Genomic DNA, 26,846 nt, shown 5'->3' on the forward strand with positions numbered 1-26,846 from the left:
GACTCAAAAATCAACTTTTCTTACAAGAGCTTATACAGTAATTAACCCTCATGACTCCAGACAGACATGTAGCAGGTAACAAAGACACATGACTCATGACCTTTTTAAATTATTTCTTTATTTATATATATTTATTTATTCATCTCAGTTTGGTTGATATTCTTTTTAATCATTGTTGTTGCACTTTAGTATTTTTGTACTCAACAGAAATGAACATAAAAACGAAACAAAAAAAGGACAAAATGAACCAATAGAAAACAAAATGAACCTAAGAAACAGGAGTAGAGCAGAGAGCTGGCTTGCCGAGCAGGGAGGCTGGGATGGAGAGAAAAGACAAGAGGGGGAGGGATGGAAAGGTTAAGACAGAAAAGGGGGGTAGGAGAAGGGTCAGTCTGATCAGGCAGAGGATGTGTGAAATAGCGCTCTCCTCTCAGTTACCTCTGAATCATCTGCAGTGCTTTCCATTCACTCGCGCTGTCCCTTCCTGTGTGCCTCTGCTCTTCCCCCCTACACACACAGATCTGAAACAATAGCTCTGCTACTGGTCACGATATTAGACAAAGTGGAGCCTCTGGTCTTAAATTTAGAGTTTCTATCCTGCCATGGGACAAGACACATGCAATATCTTCCATTCCAGCCCTTTTCCTCTGCAATTCCCGACAACTTCTTACACTTCTTTCCCCTCCAGATCTCAGTTTTGGCTTGGTGTTAACGAAGAGAAAACACAAGAGCAGACCTGAAAGAGGAACGAATGAGAGCTGAATGGAATGGAAACCAGCCTTTTCTGTCCAATGAGAAGCTGACTCATTTTGGAAAGAAACAGAAAATGCACCATATCGAGTTAATTTCATGAAACCATCCCACTCTCACTGTTTACTCACTGTATTCCACTCTTGTCTTAGAGATTTGCCGCTAAAGCTAGTCCTGCTTGCTCTGACGAAGAGTGAAAGTTGGTCAACAGGAAGTGACATGTTGCAAATGGAAAGCACAGGCGCTGTATGACACCATCTACAGCTCTCAGATGTATACAGTATAGCATACGAAAAGTCAACCATGCAGCCAGGTATTGTGAAATCTGGCTGGTATAAACAAACAAGTGGAGCTTTATTCTTTGCACCACAGTCTCTTGCTAGCCCAGTATAGACTCTATAATCAAGGGTATTGTATATGGGAGGACAAATAAGAGGAAAAACAATCAAATTAAATTAAAAAAGGGAGAAAAGGGGGATTCAATCTTCTGCTGTGGTCCCCGGTGTGCTGTAGCCTCCATCTGGCTGTGCTTGAACCTGACTCGACTTCGGGCACAGACATGTTTAATGTGGGCAAACCCTGCCCCGCTCTGACCACAACCTTGTATTTCCTCTGCTGTGGAATTCGAACAGTTCATTCCTATTGTCACCTCCTGAAATGTTTCCCTTTAATGGTTGGGAGGTGCGTCCAGGTGTATCCAACAACAAGATCCATCAAACTGCTCATGAAACGCAGCCTCCCATCTTCCCTTCCAGGCTCGTGCAGGAGAACAAAGCAAGGCCGAAACGAGATAAGTCGAAGTAAACCAAAAGAGGGGAGAGGGGGTTGAGTCAAAGTAGTTGTAGTTTCCTCCTTGGTTGCCATAGTGACAAGGTAAGTTTGGGAGGAGGGGGGGCCATGTCCGTAAGGCGTCATCCGATCAGAAGCCGATGTAGTAAAAGATGGCGGGAGGATCACAGCAGATAGGCAGGGCAGCAAGAGAGAAAGAGAAGTGGGTTTGTCCGTCTCCACACTTGTGATGTTTTGGATGATATGTCAGCTATTTTACAAGTTATTCCCTCGTTTTTTGTCTTTTTTTGTTTTAAAGAGCGTCAAGTCTTTGTAGCACCCGAACCAACCCAGACAAAGCCCAAAACCCTGACCCTGTATAGCCTGCCAACAACTACCCCGTTAACAGAAAACAGGCCCAACATCAACAAGAATGACAGTCACAACAACATCGATTGAAATGATACTTTAAAAAGCAACACAAAATAATTACTCTCCTCTTATTCAAGTGTCTCGATATAATAATATTAAAACAAATAAGAACAATCTTTTTTACGACACAGAAAGAGCACTGCCTCTCTTCTCTCTGTCCTCTTTTGGCTAGAAATCTCAAGATTCATAAAACAAAAAAACAAACAAGAAAAGAAAAACATTTTGAAGACATCCAAAAATACAAATGATAAAACAATACCAATATAAAAAAGCCTCCCCAGCAACATCTAAAAACAACAAAAGAAAAAGTAACAAAAACGAAAATATTTGATACAGAAATTGCAATAGCGTTCTATACATGGCATCACTGTACAAGGAAAGGAGCAAATGTCTGGTAAAACTACCCACAATGCAATACACTGTCACTGACACTGGAAAGGAGGATGGAGAAAAGGGGTAACACAAGGTGGGGGCTGCAGGAGGAGGGGAGGGTTGGATTTGAGAAGCAGGGTAACAGCATGACAGAGAGTGAGGGACAGCGAGGAGGGGTGGAAACAGACAGAGAGGACAGCTGGAACCGAAAGTGCAGAATTACTTAAGTAATCAAAGAACAATGTTGTCTTCCTTGCAACACAGAACTGTTTTTCCTTTAATAATAATAATAATATTCATTATAATAAAACTCTTTTACAGAAAACAGTAATAACAATAAAAGTAACAATATTGACCATAATGCCTACATGGACATTAGCTGTAAAAATGGATTTTAAAGGAAAATAAAAAATAAAATGAATGCCGGAACAAACAAAAGAGAAAGAAAAACAAAAACAATGAGAGAGCTGGTTTGTCCTGTGCGATGTCACTGAGCTCCATCTTTGGAGAGCGCGGTTTTTGTTGCCCAGTTTGAGCCTGACCCCAAACACCCACCACCTGGCCCAAAAGGGGGCCGCCACTGCTGAGGATTCAGCCCGCTCCGGAATGATCCGCTGCGGAAAAGCAGGACGTGGGAGACACGGAGGAGCAGACTGAACCTCATGGACACCGTTCCCTTCCGCTCACCTCTTCTTCTCAGTCATGCACGCACACACACACGCACGCATAAACACTCACACCTAATGTGAATACTTTGGGCTTGTGGCAGCAGTGTGTTTCTTTGTGTTATTGGACTCTATGGTCTTTGCAAGTATGACTGTAACGATGCGTTGGCCAATGAGGCACATAATGAAGTATGCCAACAGTTAATAGAAGACGAAGGGTGAAGGGGGAGGGTTAGGTCAGGGCAGCAGGTAGGTGTGTGTGTGCGTGTGGAGGGGGGGGGGGACTGGAGTGAGCCAGGTTTGTTGGGGGAGGAGGTGAGGGAGTCGAGTCGAAAGACGGAAGAGTGGAACCCCAATCTAACCATGATGGGAGGTGAAAAGAGGAGACGACCTGCAGCGATGAAAGCTGGATGTCTGCTCAGAAAATGCTGGCACTTTTGAACCCAGAGGCCCCACCTGTGACCCCCACCCTTCTAATGTCTACACCCACCCATACTACCCCCTCCCCCCTTCTCACGCAGACTGCCATCCCAGGGACAGATGGAGACAGACAGATGGACGTAGAGCGCCCCCACTTGGGCAGACGACGGCGGTTTGGCGTGATGCTGCTCAACTCAAGTCAACACAACTCAGGATGGCTGATATGGACCGCTGTACACAGGATACACCCTGTCCTGAAAGAAGACAGACAGAGAGGAGAAACAGTGAATTTTTGTAACTTCTGATGATGTCATTAGTGTTGGGAATACCAGGCAGGGAGCGTCTGAAAGACACAGATTAGGTGCATTATGGGAAATGCAGGATTCCAGCATTTCTCTAGCTTTTGGGGTTTTTTTGGGGTTTTTTTACCTCCAAACTACACTTGGCTGAATTATTCAGCACATTTATTTGCTGTAAACTTGTTGTGTTGTCACATTAAACTGCAGTTCACTGTTTAACACTTCATGTTCCTTTGAATAGAAACTCTCACGCCTGCTATTTGTTCAGCTCAGTTAAGCTCTATTAACTCTGCTGTCCAAACACTCTGCAGGACTCTGCTGCACATTGGCTGCTATCGGCTCACTAGCTCTCCTCCTGTCGATGGATGGATTTTTTGTTCACAATGTAGCGTTAGAAGGGGAAAAGTATGGTTCGTCCCCCATCAATAGTGAGTTTATTGCGTCCATTCAAGCTTTAGCACTTAATGCTTTTTGTAGGTCTCCAGCATGAGAAGATGTGCTCCGTTCTTGTCATTGCTTAGTTCGGTTTATCATTTGCTAAATGATAGTTATACACACACACACAAAAAATCCTTTCGTCCTGGAGGTGTCAGGATGACAGGATACAGTTAAGTCTCAAGCCCTGTCATTCTTTTTAAATCCGTCTCTTATAAGTTCCCTAACTTTTTTTAAGTGTCATACTAAATTTTTTCATGACCTGTAAATGAAAGGTCGACATATGACAGCAACTTTCCTGTCAAAAACAACATTTACAGGACAAAGCGACATCAAAACAAAATAGCAACTAGTTTATGAAAATACTAAGTAATCAAAGGCACTTAAAGTCTCTCAATGTAAAGTAAGTCATAAAAGAAAAAATGTAAACTATAGTAGAGACGATGGCATGAATACTTCACTGATCAATCATTGTGTGTGTCATACTCGCACATAAATGAGATCCATTGGTTTTTATTTTACAGTTGAGTTCTTTCCTTGTCTCATTAGCATCAAAAAAGCCGGTATAAGATATGAAGAGGTCCAAGAGAGGCAATCTGTTTAACAGATGCTGTCAAAGGAGTGAACATTAACAGATAAAATGGACAAATGCAAAGAAAGCCAGGCAATCAATGCTGAGTAAACCATAAGAGCAAGGTCAAAAGCACTTATTATGTGGTTATTATTTAAACTCTGTAAGAACTGGTTTCACAGTCATTTATGGGCTGATGTGGAGCCAAAAGGCGCCTGCTGGACATGCTGCTCATTAGGATTCAAAAGGTGATGCAGCTTGAGGCTGCACATAGGCCTCAAATATAGGCAAAAATCTTGAATTTACCTGTGCTAGACCCCAGCCTGCTCCATGCTGTACTGCAGGTCAGGGGGCTTGTAGCTGAGGAGCATATCACTGGTGCAGGAGGAGGGGTAGCAAGCCGCCGCATGGAGCTCCCCTTCAACATCACACACTGCATGAGAAACACATATTTTACTGATATGGACAAAGAAAATACGACACTATGTTTCAGGCGTATTTAAGGGTAGATGGTTGTATGTCTCCCAACTGACCAGACTCTTCCCTCTGATGCAGCTGCTGGCTTCCTGTCAGTGACGTCTGGCTGAGAATGTCCGACATGCGAGCGGAGCTTAGTGCCTTCCCGGCCAACAGGCTCATCCCAGACATGGGGTCTGCCTGATCCTGGACACAAAGTGAACATTTTAGACAAAAACCTACTGATATTTAATGAACAGCTTCAAACCACTAGGATGAGTCATAACTTTCTTTGAATGGTTGACTGTGCTGATTGTGTGTCAATGCCCCCAAAAAACATCTAAATCAATATGACTTCCAGGTTCATGCAGTCATGCAAACATTTACTTTCTTCCTTCAGCTATCATCACAGTAAACAGGCTCTAACAAGCTGGACAAGCTGATGTGTCATCGTCTACAACATGCACCCAGCTAATATTAACATGCCATACAAATGTGAGATGGTTCCCGCCACCCTTCTGTGCTTGCTGTCACACTTAAGAGTACATTGAAAAGCCTGGTTTGATGAGTCATTCTTCATGCTGGAGGCCTAACTACAGATTCTCATAACAAAGTGTGATCAGTGTGGTCTGTAGAAACTAGCAGTGAGGATTCACTCACATAGGCATCGTCACAGGTCTGGATGGTGTGGTGGCGCTGAAGCTGTCCACGGGACCTATAGGCGTCACCCTGGGGACCTCGCGAATAGCCCACACCATTATGATCAGGCACCTCCATCGCCTGCCCTTGGGGCCTGCACTCTACATGCTCAGAATCTGACAGAAAAGAGTGCATGAACTGAATAAACTGTGATATCATTTTTCCAAGAAAAGTACATTACAAAAAAAATAGCTCTGGGGCAAATCTTAATATCTGAGATCTTTTCATGTAAGCCAGCAGCCAGAAGCTGTACTAAATATGAAGATCAGCTATGCCAACTGGTCTTACCTCTAGCTGCTGGAGCATTCCTTATGTAGCCACCATGCCTGTGCGTGGGGGAGTTGTAGGGCGGGGTGCCTCCTCGGGGAGGCCCCAGGAGCTCATGACTTTCACCTGCCTTGGCCAGCAGACCCTCGTGTGGGTGGTGGTAGCCAGTCGGCACCTCATCCTCCTCCATGCTCTCTGAGTGAGGTAAGCTGGGGCAAGGTGCCTGGGCTGGGTGCTGCTGCGGCTGAACCTCTGGGGGTCGAATTTGGAGGAGATGGTGGTAGTGTTGGCCTCCGGAGGCACCCTGTGGTGCCTGTGGCTCCAAGCTTTCCCCCTGGCTCAGCTGGCGGAGAAGCAGCATCTCTCCATACTCTTGGGATGCACCGCTGGGTGGTGTGGGGGCTGCTTGGCATGGCCGGGGGCTTTGCCTCTTCAGCAAGGCAGCCAGGTCCTGGGGGGGCAGCCTGGGGTCGGCGTGGCCTGTTAAAGAGTGGCGGGGGGACAGGAGGCCCTGCAGGGTGGGAGTGACATGCTGCTGTGGGGGGCGGTAGTCCAAGGGAGTCGGGGAGAGCAGGGCCTGCTGTAGTGTAGAGGGGGTGCCGTAGTTGCCAGTTCCCACCACCCCGCTCTGGTAACCATCCAGCCCGGGGACTTTTAAGGAGGCTCCCTGCAGGTAGGGGCTGTAGGAGCCGACCACTCCGGAGGGGCCCCGGGAGGCGGCGTCGCCAGAGAAGAGGTGGGGATTGAACTGAGCCTGGTCATAGCCCGATGTGAAGCGGCCAAGGCTGCGACTGGAGGGAAAGAGGGAATGCAGAGGGTAATTAGTTACAGGTTATCTAACATCAACATGGTCCCACCTCACCCAGCTCTCAACAATCTACAGAAGGCCTTCATTAAATCATTACACACAGACTGCCTAGCAAACACTTAAGGTCAAGTACAGGTTCAGGTATTCACTGAGAGATGTAACGACACTTTCATAGGATAAATGTGATTGTTACAAGCTCTCTCAGTGAAGGCAGTCCTGTCCATTAGGGTGATGATGTCAGTGGACACAGGACGACTGATCTCCTTCTCTACATACACTTCCATAAAATGTACATCCAGTCACTCACCCAGCTATACTGTGGTGGAGAATTCGTTGAGGATGCCATCTCAGCAAAGTCGATGAAGGATTTACATTAATTTTCTATACTGATAACAAAGAGTGTCCTCAAAGTCTGCCCTCTCACATGTTAAATCTCTGTCATGACCAGCAGTATTACTGTCGAAGTTTCAAAATAAAATTTGTAGAAAATCAAAGGACATGGCAGAAATGTAAAACACAAACAAAATGAGAATGAATGAAACATGCAATGGTAAACATAAAAAAATACAACAAATAGCATGAAGGTGTCTGTTGCGAGTGGCGATCATGGATATTAATACAACAAAAATAAAACTGAGACAGAAGGAGACACAGAAAAAGTCCATTGGTATTGTTGGGAGGGTTTGGTCTCCATCAGGGGACGTGGTGACAGGATGGGTGGGGTCACCTGTGCGACTCTGCGTTGTCTGCGCTCAGCTGCTTCCCAAGGACTCGGTGTCCCCCTGGCGTGGACAAAAAGCCGCCCTGCCTCTGCGCCCCACCTCCCAGCTCCACTTCCTGAACCTGAATGGTCACCTGTACAAACAGTTGATGTCAGAACATTAACAACAATTCACATAACCCTCAGCAGAGAGAAAAATTACAAAAACAAAATGTCATCGGCTCTTGCAATAACCTGCTGTTGCTGAGGTACACCCTGTGCCAATGGGACGGTGGGGCGAGCAGATGCTGCTTGTTGATTGGTTGGTATAGAGACTCGTGGCATGCCTGTGGGAGGTGGGCTGCCACTCTGGCCCTGATACAGCGCCGGAGTACCGTGCTGGTACTGTACTGACGATGGACCTCCTAGGAGAGGAAAGGAGACGTAAGACTAAATGTCTGTTACTCCCTTTCAACTTTCTATTTCCCCGACTGGCACCCTAACTAATAGTCCTGTTGCAATGAGTAGATAAAAACAGTTGTTATCTGCACATAATAATCCCAAGTTATTGTGTTCTTGGTGACCATGGTTGCACCTGAAAAATCATTAGTATAAAATACACCTTCTAGAGCATTATTCATAACAAAATGTGAAAAATGAACGTACAGTATATGTCTGTGTTTGTGTGCAGATGACAAAAGCCTGTGAGCAAGCCTGGCGCCTAGTATGCGTTTCAAAAAACAAATAAGTCAGTATGTAAAATGTTGTAAGTCAACTGTCATATAGCCATGAATAACTAATGTTTACTGATGCTAGCATGTGACTCAACGGTCAACACGGAGCTTTGAAACAACCAGTCATCCAATTATGAAATCTGTCTCAAAGCTTACGATAGGAATAGTTGTCTATTTTTATTTTGACAATTGATTAAACAATATTGATTTCAGCTTCTTAAATAGCAATATTTTCTGGGGTTTTTTGTGTTTTACGCATCAATGACAGTAAAGTAAATCTCTCTGGGTTGTGGACAAAACAAGACATTCAAGGATACCAATTTGGGCTTCCGGAAATACTGACATTTTATAGACCAGACAACTAATTGATTTAGGGAAAATAATCAACAGATTAATCAACAATGAAAATATCATTAGCAGCAGCCCAAGATCTATCCATTTCTAAAATCCAAAGCTAAATATGCCACTGCATCTACATCTGTAACAAGAAAAGAAGCATTTAAACACTCGCAACTGTATTACTAACCATGCCCTTGCATTATGCCTGCAGAGCCAGGCGGAGGGCTCTGGTTGGGCTGTCTGAAGAGGTGGTTGCTGGGATGTGTTGGCGGAGGGCTGGAGGGCTGGATACGCAACCTGAGGGAGGACAGGACAGAGTAGGAGAGGAGAAGAGAGAGATACGACAATGATGTAACACTTCAGTCGATAGCACTGCACCACAGTATCAAGTTCATTGTTCAATAGCTGGTGAGTAATGCGTGTGTGTGTGTGTGTGTGTGTGTGTGTGTGTGTGTGTGTGTGTGTACCTCTGGAGCTGGTGGGTTAGGTGACTGGGCTGGCTCTCTCCATGGCCTAAAGACAGACCCTGCAGATAAAAAGAAATTCAATTTGACTCAAAGCCTAAATATGATCATTTCTCAATGTGATCAAGACTTTGCAAAGTACATGCTTCCCCAAGAAAGAAATCAAGTTGAGGGGACAATTAAGCCGCAGTGCAGGATATTCAAGCCTAACTAAACTAACTAAATAAATAGCACTTTCTTCTATACTTAATAGATACCTGCATAATTGAATATAATGCATACAAAATATAACAGATGCTATAAGCTTTCACAATGCAAGTATGATTACAATGCTTTAAGAGTTGCCGTAGCCCAGCTCAACCCATCCTGCATGAACAATTATAAACAAGCATCATGGATGTGGCCTATATGACATGTCTATGACAGCTGTCTGACAGGTTCAAATACCTGGATTTGCTGGTGGAGGATTTGTTGCTCTTGCTGGTAGAGGACATGCTGTTGCTGGGTGTGCTCCAGGAATCGCTCATCCTGTTGGGCAGCGTACATTTTTTGGAGCTGCTCACACTCCTGTTGGAAACACAGACACGGACCCCACAAACGAATTTACACACAAATGAACATGGGAAGTGTCTGAAATTTTGTTGGGATGCATATTAATGGATTTTCACTGTCATTCAATATGTAAATATTTTATTATTTACATATTATAAGTAATTCTGGCTGATTTCCAATGCCGATATGTGCACATATTTTTTTCACATAATTGCGGAACACATCAAGATTTTTGTAGTGGAATTAACATATTATTATGCCTACTCTTATGTTACTCATGATATAATTCCTGGCCAATGGCAGTATGTCATTTTAAAGCCATTATCAGCCAAATCCGATGACGTGTCAATATTATTCAGCAGCATCCCTAAACTTAAGTTTTTCAAAGCTTACAAGGAATAGCTGATGAGAAAAACAAATGACTAAACTAGGTGCATGTCAAAAGTTTATTCATGATTCTTGTTGAGTAAAAATGTATCAACAGTAAGCTTACAACAGTAACAGCTTACAATAACAGTAGGAAATCACCATCTTGCTAGCAATTGTAACTGTAGCAAATTTCAGCACTAATCATATCCAAACATGCACATTCTGCTTTGTCTTAGAACTTCATGATGTAAAATGGCATGAACATACCAGTAGACTACTGCTTTGGTAAATTATGCTAATCACATTTAGTAAGAACTAATTGCACTGTAAATGACAAAAAGCACACCTTTTCAAGTCTGAACCAATTTCTTGCTGTGTGTGATTGAGATGTTGAAGCCTAATTTCTCTAAGCACTTTCTGAAGTCCGAACTCTCTGATACATTAAAATCTGAAAGGACGCATTGAACTATTTTGTCACTGTCCTGTAATATTTTATATTTAATCCCCGTTATGCTTTGCCCTTCAGGAGATGCTCCGTGTTGAAGCCATAGAAATAAACCACCCCAAGTTTATCAGGGTGATGTAATAGGGCTGTACCCGACTCAAGATTTTAATCAGTCGAATCGGATCAGCTTTTTTTCAGTTTAGCGCCACATTGAACTTCTTTATCAGCCCACATCAGTATGTTTTACTTGCAGCTTTAGACTTTTGTTTGAAGGCATTTCTTCACCATCTGTGATGTGAAAACATCAGATTTCCACACAGTCAAAGTAGTTCATAGTTCAGTTCATAGTTCTGCTAATAGTTCAGCCATAAAATCCCAGTGCACTCTGACGCTGATGCTACACATTTTGGGGCCCTAGGCCAGATTAGGATTTGGTACCCGAGATGTTATCCCTGTGCATTTTCATAAACTTCTATGTTGTATCCTGTTTTTGTAATGTACTCCGACAAAATCAGTCTCCTACTGACTGGCTCATCAATTTTCTGGGGCCAGCCGTAGGTGTGCCAGTGTTTTGTTTTCAGAATTGGGATTTCATTCATTTTTTAAATTTGTTTAATTTTCAGATAGATTTCAACATACACGATAATATTAACACTACAATTTGCCAGAAATGACAAATTTTACTTGGGACCCACTAAATTTCCCCATGACCCTCTCAAATGTCCACCTGTGGGTCCCAGGGACTCACTATATCAAAGACCTATCAACAGCACTGCTGAGGTCATATAATTGTCCCTGCACTTCTTTACTCAGAGTTTCTTCCCACGTGATCTTTTCAGGGGTCCTTCTGGGGTATAGGTGATTGTGTGTTAACCCCTCTTTTATCCATATTAACCTTTTAACACTTGGGAGTAATGATAATCCCAGCACGTCAGTACATGCCTCAGATGAAGCACCCACTGCTAACATGATGATTATCCTCCTCCCTACCTACGCCTCCGACGGGGTGAGGTAATCTCATTGCAGTGTCACTGCGAATGATGTGATGTCTGAAGAAGCAGCTTGAGGTTTTCTCAGGTGAACGAGGCCTTAAGTAACACTGTATGTTGTGTGTCAAAATTACAGTAAGTCTAAAAATTGTGTCAGTTTTTATCGATGATGCTTGGACCGGTTCACCTAGTTTACACATTGGTACATCGCTTGATTATTAACCGCAAAAAAAGCAGGATGAAGATCAGTGAAGCCATATCCGGACTTGATTTTTTATGTCCGTCATCAAGATGTCTGCACTTTTCATTTTGAACATTTTATGTCAGGATCATCAGACATTTACCTCTGTTTGAAGGCAAAATCCTGTTTGGGTGGTATTGTTTCAAACACCATGGGCAAAAACAAATACCTCCATTTTATTTATTTAAAGGGCTGATAACAACCGGGATTCTGAAAACTTTATGATGCCGAGTTAAACGTAGATAAATATAGAAAGCAATCAAACTCTGTTTACTGATAACAGATCTACGAAGTGTTCCTGAGCTCATGTAGTAATATCATTAATACAATCATGTGTTTCACAAAGTAGTGAACCTCACGCCATCCTTGCTTGTGAACGGCTGAGCCTTTCGAGGATGTACCCAATCATGATACTATCACCTGTAACCACTGAAGCTGTTTAGGGGTTGACTGTTCAAAACAGGTGCTTTTGGAGCATTCTAAAACTTTCCCAGTCTTTTGTTGTCCCCTTCCCAACTTGTGCTGCCATCAAATTCAGAATAAGCATAAATCTATTGTAAAATATCAAATACATCGTCTTTGCGCTTTTTCAATTGCGTATTTGTTCAGCAAAGAATTAGCAAATTATCAGATTCTTTCCCTCCAGTCGAAATTTTCATCACTTTTCTTCTCTGTTGGCCACCATTACTGTCAATACTCCTCCAAGATAACTCCCTGCTCTGCCAATTCTGCTGTCTGTATAGCTACTTTGTCACCTGGCCTCAACAGACACCATTAGTTAATCACACATCCTTTTCTGTGACCATTGCCCTACTGTCTTAATCTTCCGTCCAAGTTGTGACCATCATGCCATGTCCAATTTTTCTAGTCCAACTTCAGTCCCAGCAGAATGAGTCCTGGGTATCTTTAACAGCAATGCTGTTTACAAACAAGTAAGCTTTCCTTTTGTGATGCTACCTGTGACCCTGTTTACACCTCTCACTTTAACCTCCTGCTCATTACCATGCTGCTCAAAGGATAAGGCCGTACCTCTGATGCAAAGACGTCAGAAGCTCGTGAAAGCCTGATTTGAACTCCAGGAGCATAATGCAGCTCACCACCCCACTCTGTCTTTTTTCAACATTCGCTTCTTGCTGTAGCTTGACTGTTTCTGTTATGCATTGAAATGATAGCTGGGACCGCAGGAGAGAGCATAAGGGGGCTCCTACACTGATTGCTGCATCACTAAGTGTAGCTCAGCTCATAAAGCAGATTTGCAGTGCCAGGGATCTTTCTTTGTAATCCTACGAGAGTCAAAATTGCATCAGACTAGCTGCGATGCATCACTATTTCTGCACTTTTTGCCCGAGAGCCAAATATGTTGCATCACCGTTTGCAAGCCCCTAGCAGTCCTCCTTCTTTGAGCAGTTTAAAATGCAGGGGGGTTGGAGCAAAGCAGGGAATTTCTGAAATCTCAGCACCTGGTGAAGTAATTGTTTGGTACTGATCAATAACTATCGATCTTCCACAGAACTGTGACCATATTATCTCCCAGACAGAGAAGAAAACAATGAAATGTATCTTTTTATAAAACTAAGCAAGCAAGAAAGAAACACAATTATATCTCTTGATATTAGGAAGAATGATGTACCTGTTTGAGTTGCTTAATGAGGCTGCTGTTCTCTAGATGAGCCTTGAAGGCCTGAATGGTGGCGGCGCCGTCAGAGAACCGTCTGACAGGTGAGAAGCGCTCCATGGGGAGATGAAGGGTGTTACAGTCCTTATAGCTGGATCTGTGGAGGGGACCACAGGGAGCAGACACAAACAGTACACAAATACACACACACACACACACACACACACACACACACACACGCACACACACACAAAGACAAAACATGACAGATAACAGAGACACATTGACACAGACATAATCAGTCATACAGACACAAGAACAGACACATGAGAAGCTTGAGCTCTACAAACCTGCACAAATGTTACAAGTCAAAGTATCTGATGACCATATGTTGAGTGTAAAAAACATCAGGACCACAAAATTCACACAACTGATTTGTCAAGCGAATCCAGTAGCTATTCTTCAAATTATTTCATCCATCATGTCAATCATGACAGAGGAGAAGACAGGCCATGGAGGGAATTTTAACTTTGAAGAACTGTGCAAAAACGTGGTTGAAAGCTGGTCCTAATATTTTGACTGTTGCACAGTGACTATATATCACTTTTAAACCCATTCACTGCATTTCATTTACAGCTGATGTCAATGAGACCAAAACATTTCTGTAGGAAATAGATCTTTCATTAGAAAATGGCCAGCAGATCAATTTATCTGCTGATCAAAGAGTATTCCATGAACACAGATACAGCTTCTAGCTTAACACATCCACTGGAGCTCAATAGAGCATGCTTCTTTTAACAACAGGCACAAATTCAGCTTTATCAAGCCACAACAGGTTCTGCCTAACACTGCATCCATACGCAAAGCATCCACTATCTCAAAAGATGTTCTACACTGAGCTGGAAGAAGATGATACTTATGGGGAACAACATCTAGAATTACTACATGGACAACACCTCAACAGAAAAATATGACTGTGAAAGCACAGAGGTAGTGATTTAGCTTTGAGGGTCTGCTCATTTGAGAACATCAGCTAAATCTTTGGAGTGAACCTGTCACATACCTGCTCTTCCCAGGTTTGTGAGAGAGAAACAGCTATTTTGAATCAACCGGTGACGTGGAGACATGTGTCCCACCCTCAACCTCCAACAACACTGCTGAAAAAAATGTCCTTTCTGTTCGGAAGGTGCACAACTTTCACCTGGTGTGAGAACATCGTGTGTGTGAGATCAGCTTTGTGTGCAAGTGAGAGTGTGTGTGCGTGTGAGAGAAAAAGAGTTAGGCTCAAAATGCCTATTTAATGTGAGTGTGTGTTTGTGTGTGTGTTTGTGCATATACAGCTCGGAGCGGGCGTGTCCCCTCACCGGGTGTGTGTGTCGGGGGCCCAGCCCACCCTCTGGCGGGGGCCCTGGGGTCGCTGTGACTCTGCCGAGGGCTCGCCATGCGATGTGCTCGTGAGCGCGTGCGTCGTGTGCCGCTTGGAGCGGTTCGCCAGGTACCTGGGCCGCAGGGAGGGGGGAGGACGGGGGTGAGGGTGGGAGACAGGAAGCAGCGCTGGTCAGCTCTCTGTCCTCATTGGCTAATGGAGACGGGGGGGAAAGGCCCGCCCCTTCCCACCTCTGCCAATGGGTGCCATCATTCATATAATCTTAGCCAATCATAAAAAACATGAAATAAAATTACACCATAGATGGATGTTATAGCTTATGGGTATCCCACAAACACCCAGTTTCCAATTTGAGGATTGGACTGGTTGCAGTTTTTTTAAATCATTGGTTTTGCAAGCTTCAGGGTTAGCAAAGCTGTGTGAGAAAAGGTGAGAAAGTCTGGAGAATAATTTGGCACTTGCTGAAATAAGAAAGATATAGAAGTTGTTGGCCAAAGACTTTGAGAGATAGGAGGGTTGGATTTGGTGGCAGATTCAGTTTGGAACTGTGGCAGAAGGCACTTGTGCGATGGAGAAAGGAGAGATGGGGTAAGCACCACAGCAGAGTGGCCACCTCCCGTGGAAAAAAGCAGAGCAGCCTAGAGGCACTCACTCCCAGCAACCCAGGACACCAGCGAAGTCTACAGAAGGTGCTGTCTGAAGAGGACCAGCTGGGAAACCCTAACCTGGACTTCTGAATCCAACAACACAGCTCCACATACTAAACCTTTACCTGTCCTTCCCTTGGCCTTATGTCAGCTCTTTCTATGTCAAAGTTCTCATTATGGACCTTTCTACATTCTTGCACATGTCTATAAACATCCACTGCATGGTTCCAGTATTTGTTGTGGAAGCCCAGTGTTTTACCCTGCTTTTCTGAGCAGTTAAGTGGATTTAATGATTATTATGTCACTGTCCTGATGTATTTCAGGCATGTAAAATGTTTGTTTCCATAGAAGTCAGTGGTGGAGATCTGTATTACAAACTACAACTGGTAAACCATTTTAAATGGCGTGAGAGTTTTAAAAATGTATGCCTTTAGAAAATTAATAATTTTTAAGCTAGCTATCCTTATTTCGACATTTACACAGAACCGATCAACCTGTAGTCACAGGTTATGGGCCCTCCAGAGAATCCAGTTTAGACAGCACCTCTGTACAGTATAGCCCTTCACCAAAAACTATCATCGTGGGTTACCTCTGTACTGCCTCTTGGTCTGGCTCTCCGTCTGAACCCTCCTCATCCACGGGAGCTACTGCAGGGATAGGGTGCTGAGAGAGGCAAAGAGTTCATCAGTCAATACTCCTGGAGTTCACATCAGAGGAGAATATAAAAACTGCACACACAGAAATCCAGATCCTCACCGGGCTGGTGACAAGTGGTGAGGGCCCCCGGGGCCTCTTGAGAAGCTGAGCGTGTAGTTGAATGTTGGCCCCGCCATCGGAAGCTCTTCGACCAAGAGGCCCCATGCCGTTGAGCAGCTGCAGAGTAGGTGGCTGCAGCAAGGACTGCTCCTGAAGGATGAGCAAACACAGGGAGCCAGATTGGGAGAGAAAAAACAGTAAAGTTGATATTTAGACCCTCCACATGTAGGTTTCTACAAATGTCTTCCATAGGCCTTCTGTTGACCACACACCAAATCTAACCCAACTGACTGTACCTTGTACTCCAGCTGCTGCGTGGGCTGCAAGCTCTGTGTGGGCATAAGAGTGTGCATTTGGCCCATTGTGGGGGCCAGCGTGGGGAAGGGGGGCTGGGGCACTGCACCACGGGGGAAACCTGGTGGCAGTTTCTGGAGGTCCTCCTGCATCTCTGTCCTGTGGCGAGAGGAGGTAGAAAGAATGCTAATGTGCTAGAAACTAGCTCATGTACTGGTTAATGTCTAATTTGGAATTGATGATTAGCATGCAAATTAAATAACCTACACTCCACTATCCCTGTAGCTCACAGTTATAGAGTAAAAATCTTCTTTTGATACTGTAGCAATAACAAAAACATCACTGATAGTGGGTTAGAGAGTTGTGTTTATGCATTACCTTTGGTCTGGTACCCCCACAGTGTGCCGCCTCATTGAAAGGTAGCGAGCCATGGCCTCTGGAGATGGTTCCTCCCCTTCATCACTGTCCAGTGCCATGCTGCCATCCGGCTAAACAATAAATACACACACATTTGGTCATTAGCAATTACCTTTGGTAGTGTGTGTTGCATGGCTGTGTTGATGCACATACTATTTAAATGTATTTCAGTTATAATGTACATGCTTTAAAGTTCAGGTATTATATTAAAATCTTTGCTGCAATGCAGTGATCTGACACATTCTTCTGTTTCACAGCATTTGTGAGTCAGATTTTAGGCTCTGTGAGTTTTGTTTGAGTGTGTGTGCACGTGTGTATGATAATGTGTGTCTGATCCTAGTCTATGAGATGGATAAGGGGCTACACTTACAGTAAGAAAACTGTCAGCGCAGACTATTAATCATGGACAGTGAATACAAAACGTGCAAATCGTCAGAAACCAGTCAAACTCTAAGTTAGAAAAAGTCAGGTTGGAGCCGTGGACAGGATTTCAAATCCTCGAACAAAAGTCCTGCCTATACCTAACTTGCTTATCAGGCATGATGACCCTCACTGGTGGCCACCCACTGCCAGGCTGACGCAACCAGGTCGACTCACCTCAACAATCTGGTTCTCTGGGTTGATGAGCTGGACATGGGGAACAGTCATGCTAACAGGATTACCCTGTGGATCCGTCTGCTGGGCACGCACACAAACGCACGCACACACACACACACACACACACACACACACACACACACACACACACACACACACACACACACACACACAGGGCATGTAAGGATTGCACTAATTTTCAAACAATCTCATTAGTGCAGTGGGATTGGCAGATGAGGGTTAAAGCCAATCAAATCCAGTCAGACGATAGACATGATGACCACTGTTGTTTAGACTGATGAAACAGTATATATATTTACCTATTATCAATTCATAGTATAGTACAGTAATACATTTGATTAATCAGCTATTGAGAGGGTGTGTTAAGATCAAGTAGTGGCTTTAGAAAGCTTGATCACAGCAATAAAAACCTGATGTAGATTAGCCCTAGTTCTCCAAAATATCATCAAATTCTGTTAAAAACTGACATATGTCGGCTGTAAAGTCACCATCGCATTATTCTAACACCAAAAGATAATGAATTACCTGTACAGCGTTAACAGGATAGCTAATGGAGCGCGGTGTGGGTGGGGCAACAACAGGCAGGGTCTTGTGTTTCTTGAGGCGGTCAGCCAGCAGACTGTAGATGGCACTGTAGTGATCGTATGCATCTGTTTGTAGGGACTAGAGAGGAAAAATCAGGAAAGAAATAAGTTGCTGAGGTGACGCTTGACAAAAGGGAGCATCAGTGCAAGTCAGCTAAGGTTGTGTCCAACCTGAAGTGTGCGCTCTCGGTCCAGACCCATCTCAGACATGGCTATCAGCACCTGCTCAATGATGAGCTCCGTCTCTCTTTCCGTCTTCACCTGCTCACACTCGGCTATCAACTGGAAGGAAGAAGAGATGAGGGGAGAGTTGATAGCAAACTCTCAGGGTAGTGGCAAATATGACACAGTTTGGAGCACCAACTCCACTGGGAAAATTAAGTTAAAGGAATAGTTTGACATTTTGGGAAATGGGCAAAGTCATCAAATTCTCACTAATAGTTGCAAAAAGACATACAGTGGGCAGCGCAGGGGAAGACAATTACCAATCACCAGTGTGGAAAATTAGACAGGTGAATTTTATTTTATTTTTTTTGATTATTACATGACCCTGCCTTGAGTCAAAATATCAAGTACTATACAATTCTAGTGGGGTCTCACCCTGTCGAAGTCTGGGTCCGGGTCTCCTAGTCTCATCCATTTGTTCTTACAGATCTGCTCCATTGTCAACCGTCTGCTGGGCTCCAGCACTAACATGTGTCTGATCAAGTACTCACAGTCTGCAAAAACACACACACACACACATATATATGACAAAAATAAATTCAAGCTGACCAAAGGCACTGTTTAAGGTGTGGAATTTTGACCAATTTGAGCACAATGTTGAGCAATGTTTTCATTAATGGGTTCCTATTTTCTTTGTATTTTGCACAAGGATGCATATAGTAAACCATGAGTGGGAAAATTCACAACCTACCATTTTTCTCACACTATTGCTCTGATTATAAATTTGTGGCAGCAGCCAGCAACAAATAAAACAGTAATGCCCTAAACAAAGGCAATGAGGAAGAAGACTGCTAGCAAGTAGGGGTGGGAATCTTATGTTTTCAATTCCGATTCAGAAGACTATGATGTAGGGACAGGTAAAAAAAAAAAAAGAAAAAAAAAACTGATTAGAATCTATTCACAACTGTCAAAATCAATTTTCTAAATCCTAATGATGTTTACAGAACGAAATGAGCGGCGATAAGCAGTGACAAACGAGATCAGCTGACCTCACTAACAAAACACACACTGCAGCATTCAACGCGTTAAACAAACTGTGGTGAAGAAAATGACTCGGTTAATGCTCAGTCCATTTTACCTCAAACCCTGCTTCTGCTCAGCGTCTTGTACAATGATGGACCCGCCCGGAGCAAACCGTGCAGCAGAGAGGCTGCTCTCACTGCTGGACTTATATTAATAACACAGCAGAGCACATCCCCTTATTTTGTTATTGAATAAATGCTTTCAAATCAATAAATTATTGCTGTTAACTTTTTAAAATGAAAAGGGAGATTGTTTATCTTAATTTCCAGTTGTGCCTCATATTGTATTTCAGCAGATTAAGGACACCAATTAAAGAAATGAAAATAGTAAATAGAAAATATCGTCCCCTTTTCTATTCATTCAATAATCGACTTTGAATTGCCAAAGATTCACACCCTAACTACGATGCATTTATATATAACTATTATCAATGCATCTCCACTAATTAAATGTTTTTATTTCTGTAAATAATTCCTTTTTGCGCACTGTGTGACTACTTGCTACTTTTAGAAAGCAGCATACTTGTAATAATCCATAACTAAAATAAACGGATGAATTTACTTCCATTATCTCACGCTCAACCACCCTCACCAAAACTCAAGAAGTAGCCCAGATGTTTCACAATCTAATTAGTTCAGCCATAACGAAAGTACAACCTGGCCTTACAAAATTGTTACAGGCAATTATAATTTTGAGAATTGGGTTTTACATTCATTATTCATTATTCTATAATTATCCACTTTTCTGCATCAAGACATGATCTTTCAAGAGAGAATCACACACAGAACACATTAACAATCGATTGAAGCACTTGAGAATTTGCTTGGCCCTTGGATGTAAAAAAGTTTATCTTACACTGATTAAGGTATGGTCTAGAGGAGGGAGTAAAGAGACATGGGAGAGAGTGAGAGCTGACTGGAGGCCTACCTGTGGACATAAAGAAGGGGATTCGGAACTTGCCACTGAGGACACGTGCCCGCAAATTTTGTAGAGTGCTGCCGTCGAATGGCAAGGCGCCGCACACCAACACATATAACACCACACCTAAGCTCTACACAGAGAAAAGACAGCAGGAAACAAAACATTAGTACAGCTTTTCTAAATAGGGCATAAACAAACAATTACTCTTATTATTAATAAATCCAGACCGCTACAGTCTTTTGAAGAAATTGGGTGCTATAATTTAAAGACAAAAACTCGTCAGGGCCTGTCTCTTCCGCGTTCATTCATTCAATCAGGATTCTTCTTTCATGTATTTGTCTTCCTGGAAAGTTCAAGCCAGTTAGTTACACCCTGTGTTGCAGCCCAGCGGGGCCTTATGCATACCTAAAAGTCTACTCACCCATATATCTACTTTAGGTCCATCATATTCCTTGCCCTCAAAAAGTTCTGGTGCGGCATAGGGAGGACTGCCACACCATGTCTTCAACAGCTGGCCTCGAGAAAACAGGTTACTGAAGCCAAAATCTGACAGGGGGAGAGGAGAAGTTTATTCAATCTTATTGCTTTCTTCTACAGAGTAAATTCAACCAACCCAGGAAAATGCTCCAAAAGCACATGTTGACACATGCCTTCACCCACTCACCAAGACAGCCCAAAACCACTATATTAAGCTTCCCACCCATACATTCTTAAGTGAAAACACACACACACACACACACACACACACACACGAACCTGCGATTTTGATGTTGAGGTTGTGGTCCAGCAGCAGATTCTCAGCCTTTAGGTCTCTGTGGACGATGTTGCGGCAGTGACAGAAATGGACTGCTGCAACAATCTGCTTGAACTTCTTCCTGGCGTCTTTTTCTGCCATACGCCCATGAGCCACCAAGTGGTCTGCACATACACAAACACAGTACAGTTTAGATATTTTGGTACTCAGTTGTATCTTTCAATACACAGGAAGTGAAGCCTATGATTTTAATTTAGCCTAATAAATCACAACATTAATCATCGAGGAGGAATGCAAAAGGGGATTTTTAATCCTTTAGAAAACAGAAATGGGACATAGGGGAAAAGACATGACTCAGAGTTTCAGACAAGCAATTTCAACTATCCAAATAATTGGTACAAAAGGAGTAAATAATGGAAAAACATGTAATCAAGCTGTGTTAAAAAATAAAGATGCAGTGCGAATGAACCAAACATGTGATAAATAAATATCCAAAATATTTGACAGATTTGGACTTTTTCCTTAACAAAATTGCCAGACAAACAATGAAGCAGAGGAAGAGACAATAACAAATCTATACAATCTACATCAAGGTAACAGTGGGGAACACACTTACCAAATATCTCTCCACCGCTAGCGTACTCTGTTACCAGATAGATCATCCTCTCCGTCTCCATCACCTAAAAACATTAATAAATGATAAACAAGTTGGACCTATAGACCCTATGACAGGCCAACATCCAGTATTGGGCGGTTCACCCGTTACACAACAGAATGAGTAAGCATTGTTTGGCATAAAAACGGCAAGATTTAAATAGAACAAAAACTGCCATTTACTTGGTGTAGTTTCCAATGTATGTGTAAGGATTTCAGCATTAGGTTTAAGTGTTTATAACTGCTTGGGGCCGTTTTAGACAAGATGCTGTAAAAGCTGGATTGTGACAAGTTGGTTTGGTTAAACAATCCCAACACAGCTGGAAAACATCGGGTTGCAAAAACACACAGAAAACTCTCCTTTCTTAAAGCAACATTTTGTAACTGTTTTAACTTATATATAACGGCTTCAAAATCATTCTGAGGGTACAGTGTCTTGTCATAGGGTGACTGGTGTCTCCGTCTCAGCCAATCTGTCCTCCTATCACTTGTTTCTGCACTACTTCAGTGAGAGGGTAGGATCACAGCCTTACATACATCTTTACTTCTAAATTCAGAGTTTTGTTTGTAGTTACACCTACATTACTTCTGACAAATTGTTACAGACCTGGGATATTTACGACAGTAGGGTTTCACTCAAACTGTGGGTGCTGCCCAATCACACAAAATGCCAATTTCTACATACACATTAACTTCTACCACTGAGTCTTACCAAAGAGGAGTTCTTAAGCAGCAGACTGGTGGTACTAGACAGCCTCGCAGATATGTAACACCTCAGCAGCATGTGACAGCTGTGTCGCTGAACTGCTGGCATGCATGCGCGTGTGTCCCTAGAGGTCTGCTGCTGTACTGCTACTACTGCCCGCCCCATCTTTCTATATTGAGTTTGCCTTTGATAAAGATCAATAATAATGATGTGGTGATTTTCCTTTAGCCTCGTTTAGAGAGAGAGTCAAAGACAGAGACAGAGAGATTGAGAGGGAGGGAGGAAGGGAATGCACCAGAAATTCCCTTCATCTGTTGATTCTACTTTTTTCACGTGTGTGACACATTCTACAGATAATGACACTAATTATAGTGAAACAGTGGTGTGATGTCGATATGGCTATCCACAGATTCGTCAATCTACTTTTGTTCAGAACCGTGCGCTTGACACAGAAAAAAGGCAAGACTTTGAATCTCTAGATGACGTGCCACTGTAGCTTCTCGTGTACCACTCTGCTCATGCAGGCTGTGCGGCTGTTTTAGCCTGTTCCACTGCGCAGCGAAAGAGGTTTTGCAACATTTACGCAGGCAATGTGGCCTTGGCATAACCATAAATGTGAAAACAGAGTACAAAATTAGCATCAGCCACAAGCCACCAGCCAAAATGCGGTAATATGGTAAATTTGCTTCACATACCAGCCAGAAAACAAACAATGCTAATTTACAAAGTGGCTGATAAAATGTGAACATTCCATAGTCATTTGGCCGATGGACAAGAAAAAACTTAATTTTGCACCCTGTGTGAAGAACTGTTTATTTTTCCCAGAAAAAAAATCGACATAGTAATTTTTCCATGTACATTTTATAATTTAAAAACCAAACATATCTACGCATTCTTTAACACTTTGGTACAGTTAACCCAAAAAACAATGGTAGTTAACTATTCTGCTAGATTCTGCTAAATCAACACATACTTTATTTGTCCTTTCCCTATTGAGCCATGGGTCACAGGTGTAAGATGTGAGCAGTGTGCGTTATCGGCTCAGTGGGTGAGTGCGAGAGTGTACCTGGTAGAGGCGGATGATGTGGGGGTGCTTCAGCAGCTTCATGATTTGCACCTCTCTGAAGATCTTTTTCAGGTTCTCATCGTCCAGCTGGGTCTTATCCACTATTTTTATAGCCACCTGGAGACAGAGATGGAGATGAAGGAAGAGATAAGGATGAGATAAGGTGTCAAAAAGAGAAGCAGGGAAGGAGGGGGTATAGAAGAGAGAGGAGACAAAACAAGAAAGAATGTATCTTAAAACAGGCAATATGTTTACCACCTCTTTAATACAGACAATATATTCACATTACTGATATGTGGCTAAAAACTTAAATTACAGGCAACAGCTCCATGGCATGGGTCCAGTGCCCCTGCAATATTGCTGTGATGACACAATAATCATAGAAGTGCAAAGCGCCAACAAAATAACCAGTAAACAAAGAAGCTAAGGTGAGGGTGTGAGTCGGAGACTCAAATCTACATGACCTCTAATCGATTAACAAATGCACAAAAATAATAAATAAACACAAATAGTTACCAGTCACAAAAAAAACAAAAACACAAGAAACCATGAGGAGATACTGCCAACTCTTGAGATGTTCAACAGCTAAATGGCGTGTTGTCAAACACAGTGCTTTCTCTGGATTCCAGTTTGTTTGGGTAACTTGACCTGAGCCGTGACCTTTGACTGTGAGCACCACTCTTGCATAACTGCTGAGCCCTCGACAATGGCTCCAGCAGTGTGGACAGTGATGGTGTGTGACAGGGGCTTTGCTCAGCCACTTAGGAATGGGTAGACCACTTTAATGACTTACTCAAGCGAAGTTAATGGGGCTGGCCCAAAACACTGCCTCTCCCAAAAATAGATGAGCAAGTAAAGTGTGTGTGAAAAAATGACAAGCATGCGCCCTGCATCAACACGCGCACACACACACACACACACTAACGCGTGCACAAACACACAAACCACCTCATCCGTTAAATTCTGTTGAGTGCCATCACAAGCTCTCCTTTCCTGATAACAGACATGAAGAAGTTGAGCCCTCTGAAGGCTGACTTCCTGTTACAGACAGGAAGGGGAAGTGAGGGAGAGCAAAGAGAGGGCTCCTGAGAGAGTACAGAACCACATCCAACAGTGGCATTAATCCAGATCAGTGTGTGTCTGTGTTTAGCTTCACATCAAGGACATTGGACAATTGTGGAAAACATGCGTATTGGTAGAGATTGTGTCTTTTGATTATCAAATATGCAATTTCTGTGGATGACCTGAATGCCCAATCAATACAATAACACTTGTATTTCTTTAGCCCTTTTCACACAGAGATTCCGCATTATCGCCACAACGAAGGCTCGCCTTTACACCGCTTTTGTTTGTTCACACTGAACCAAGCAGCGCTGGCATAAAGCTGCTCCAGTGTGTCATTTCATACAGCATGCTGGCATTGCGGAACAAAAAGAGGCGTAATGGTACACATCATAACATTGAGATCTGTGTGGGTTTTTAAAACATGTTTCCCTGTGTCCACCTGTTAATCTAAACATGTATCCGCCACCTGTTTGTAATCATATGGATGCTGTTATAATGTGTTGTAATTGAGATCCTGACCCACCATGTATCGTGAAAAGAGACAAAGTAAAGTTTTTTGCTCTAAATTACATCACATAATCGCCATCGGTAAATAGCAAATCCCCTCTGACTCTCACTCGGGAGGAGGGATTTTCCAGGGGAAAGTTCAGTCTCGATCGGGATGGTTGACCATCGCAGTGATTTTTTCAATACAAGTTGCCAGAGATAGTCACTACAATAACACAATAGTGGAAGGCTACAAAGATGTGAGTTAAAGTTTTTTGCTCTAAGTCGCATCACGTAATCACCACCATTCGACTGCGCGAACTGTCTGGCTCTCAGTGCCGAGGACAGACGCGGTTTTTCGGGCAAAAATGTGATGAAGAGCTGGTAGGACAGACAGGATGACAGACAATTTTCCACTCAATATTTTTCTTCCTCATACAAGATGCTGAAGACACGACCTGTTACCACATGACTGTTGTTCGGTATCTTAACTTTGCCTTGTGGCAGTGTTTCTCATTTGATTTGATGAGTGAAGGATCTGTTTAGTTGTCAGACTGTGAACACCATCAGACCGACACACCCCTGTCCCGTGCTGCCACCATTTCCATTCACACAGAGGTTGTCTCGTCTCTGTTGCGGCTCTGTTACTACCTCCGGTGGCGGATCAGAGGCAACAAAACTGTCCCCCATTCCGCCTCTGTAACTTTCACACAGACGGCACGGCAGAATATCGGCGCAAGATTCCCGCCTTGAAAGGTCAGTGTGAATGGGGCATTGGATTGGCTTGGATTGAATCTATTCTTGGCCATGGCAGTCATCCAAGTTTTGTTGATGTAATCACTCCTTCTGCATCCTGGTAACAACCACAGACTGTACAAATACTGGATGCAGTCTAAAACCGAATCCAATGCCCAAGTGTCTTAAACCTGCATTCTTTCTAATGGCCAGCAGGGGGCAACTCAACTGGTTGCAAAATAAGAGGTCTGACTGTATTTGAGCTAAAGAGAAATGACCCTTTTTCTCACCTGATGTATTATGCCGGTTAACAGTTTCCTAATGAGTTCAATCGTTAGTTTCAAGTCTTCGTAATTACAGCATGATGTCCTTTGTGTAATTTATTGTCCCATGATAAAGCGGGATTTATTTTAGGGTGTGGCTACATTGCGATTGACGAGTTGTTACCACAGCGTGTCCTCTGGTTCTCAGTAAGACCTTATCAGGATATCTTCCCCAGTTCTACAGTATTGTCCATATATGTATTGTATCATCACTTCTAGCTCCAAAAAAACAGGATGGTGGCAGCCATAATGCCAAACTCTAGGCTTCAAAACAATCAAAGGGTGACCTCAGACAGAGGTGTGTTTACATTTGGGAACAGGACATCTGGATCACACTACATGTACACATTGGGGTTGGGCTGATCAGCCGATGGCTGAGAATCATTGAGCCCTCTTCCATTGTGGCATTGGGATGATTGTAATGCCCTGATAGGCCAATCCAAGTCATCAGTGGCAGCGGTGTTTGAGGCAAACGGGCATGTGACCAGTGTACATCTTAAAGGTTGGGTTTCCAGCTTTAGCTTCAGCCAAGGTATAGTAAATATGTTGTGACACAGTGTAGAAGCCTCAGTTCAGTCTGCTCTGCACTAGCTTCTATGACTATGGAATTTTCCATCAAAAGATCTGGACACACACACACACAGACACACAGACACACAAATACCCATACACTCCTGAGAGGCCGGCTGCAATGAGATGAAGTGTCACATAGCCCCTCCGATCACAAGACAGTGACCTCAACACAGCACCATCCCAGAGCAGCTGGTGCCCAGCAGAGGAGTCTGGATCATTTAC

The 26,846-nt window shown here is 43.2% G+C and overlaps 1 protein-coding gene across 3 annotated transcripts in view; it reads right to left on the bottom strand.

The window, feature by feature from the left end:
* Window positions 1-1,969: 1,969 nt before the first annotated feature.
* sik3 (SIK family kinase 3) overlaps window positions 1,970-26,846 on the bottom strand; it is a 34,080-nt gene continuing 9,203 nt past the window's right edge. The window contains exons 2-26 of one of the 3 annotated variants that reach the window (XM_084351580.1): window positions 23,443-23,559; window positions 21,633-21,696; window positions 21,019-21,180; window positions 20,684-20,808; window positions 20,269-20,392; window positions 18,694-18,812; window positions 18,265-18,375; window positions 18,035-18,172; window positions 17,489-17,566; window positions 16,853-16,962; window positions 16,477-16,633; window positions 16,181-16,330; window positions 16,014-16,087; window positions 14,755-14,889; window positions 13,406-13,547; window positions 9,627-9,746; window positions 9,183-9,241; window positions 8,903-9,012; window positions 7,898-8,067; window positions 7,670-7,797; window positions 6,156-6,925; window positions 5,829-5,983; window positions 5,246-5,375; window positions 5,019-5,145; window positions 1,970-3,661 (exon numbers count right to left, since the gene is read on the bottom strand). In XM_084351580.1, coding sequence (XP_084207706.1) covers window positions 5,024-5,145; window positions 5,246-5,375; window positions 5,829-5,983; window positions 6,156-6,925; window positions 7,670-7,797; window positions 7,898-8,067; window positions 8,903-9,012; window positions 9,183-9,241; window positions 9,627-9,746; window positions 13,406-13,547; window positions 14,755-14,889; window positions 16,014-16,087; window positions 16,181-16,330; window positions 16,477-16,633; window positions 16,853-16,962; window positions 17,489-17,566; window positions 18,035-18,172; window positions 18,265-18,375; window positions 18,694-18,812; window positions 20,269-20,392; window positions 20,684-20,808; window positions 21,019-21,180; window positions 21,633-21,696; window positions 23,443-23,559 — 3,570 coding nt within the window. In that variant the 3' untranslated portion in view covers window positions 1,970-3,661; window positions 5,019-5,023. Of the gene's footprint in view, window positions 3,662-5,018; window positions 5,146-5,245; window positions 5,376-5,828; window positions 5,984-6,155; window positions 6,926-7,669; window positions 7,798-7,897; window positions 8,068-8,902; window positions 9,013-9,182; window positions 9,242-9,626; window positions 9,747-13,405; window positions 13,548-14,754; window positions 14,890-16,013; window positions 16,088-16,180; window positions 16,331-16,476; window positions 16,634-16,852; window positions 16,963-17,488; window positions 17,570-18,034; window positions 18,173-18,264; window positions 18,376-18,693; window positions 18,813-20,268; window positions 20,393-20,683; window positions 20,809-21,018; window positions 21,181-21,632; window positions 21,697-23,442; window positions 23,560-26,846 lie in introns of all 3 variants that reach the window. The other 2 variants (XM_084351579.1, XM_084351581.1) reach the window with 2 other exon arrangements.

Source organism: Pagrus pagrus (genome assembly GCF_965226575.1).
Source record: "Pagrus pagrus genome assembly, chromosome: 4".
Lineage (NCBI taxonomy): Eukaryota > Metazoa > Chordata > Actinopteri > Spariformes > Sparidae > Pagrus > Pagrus pagrus.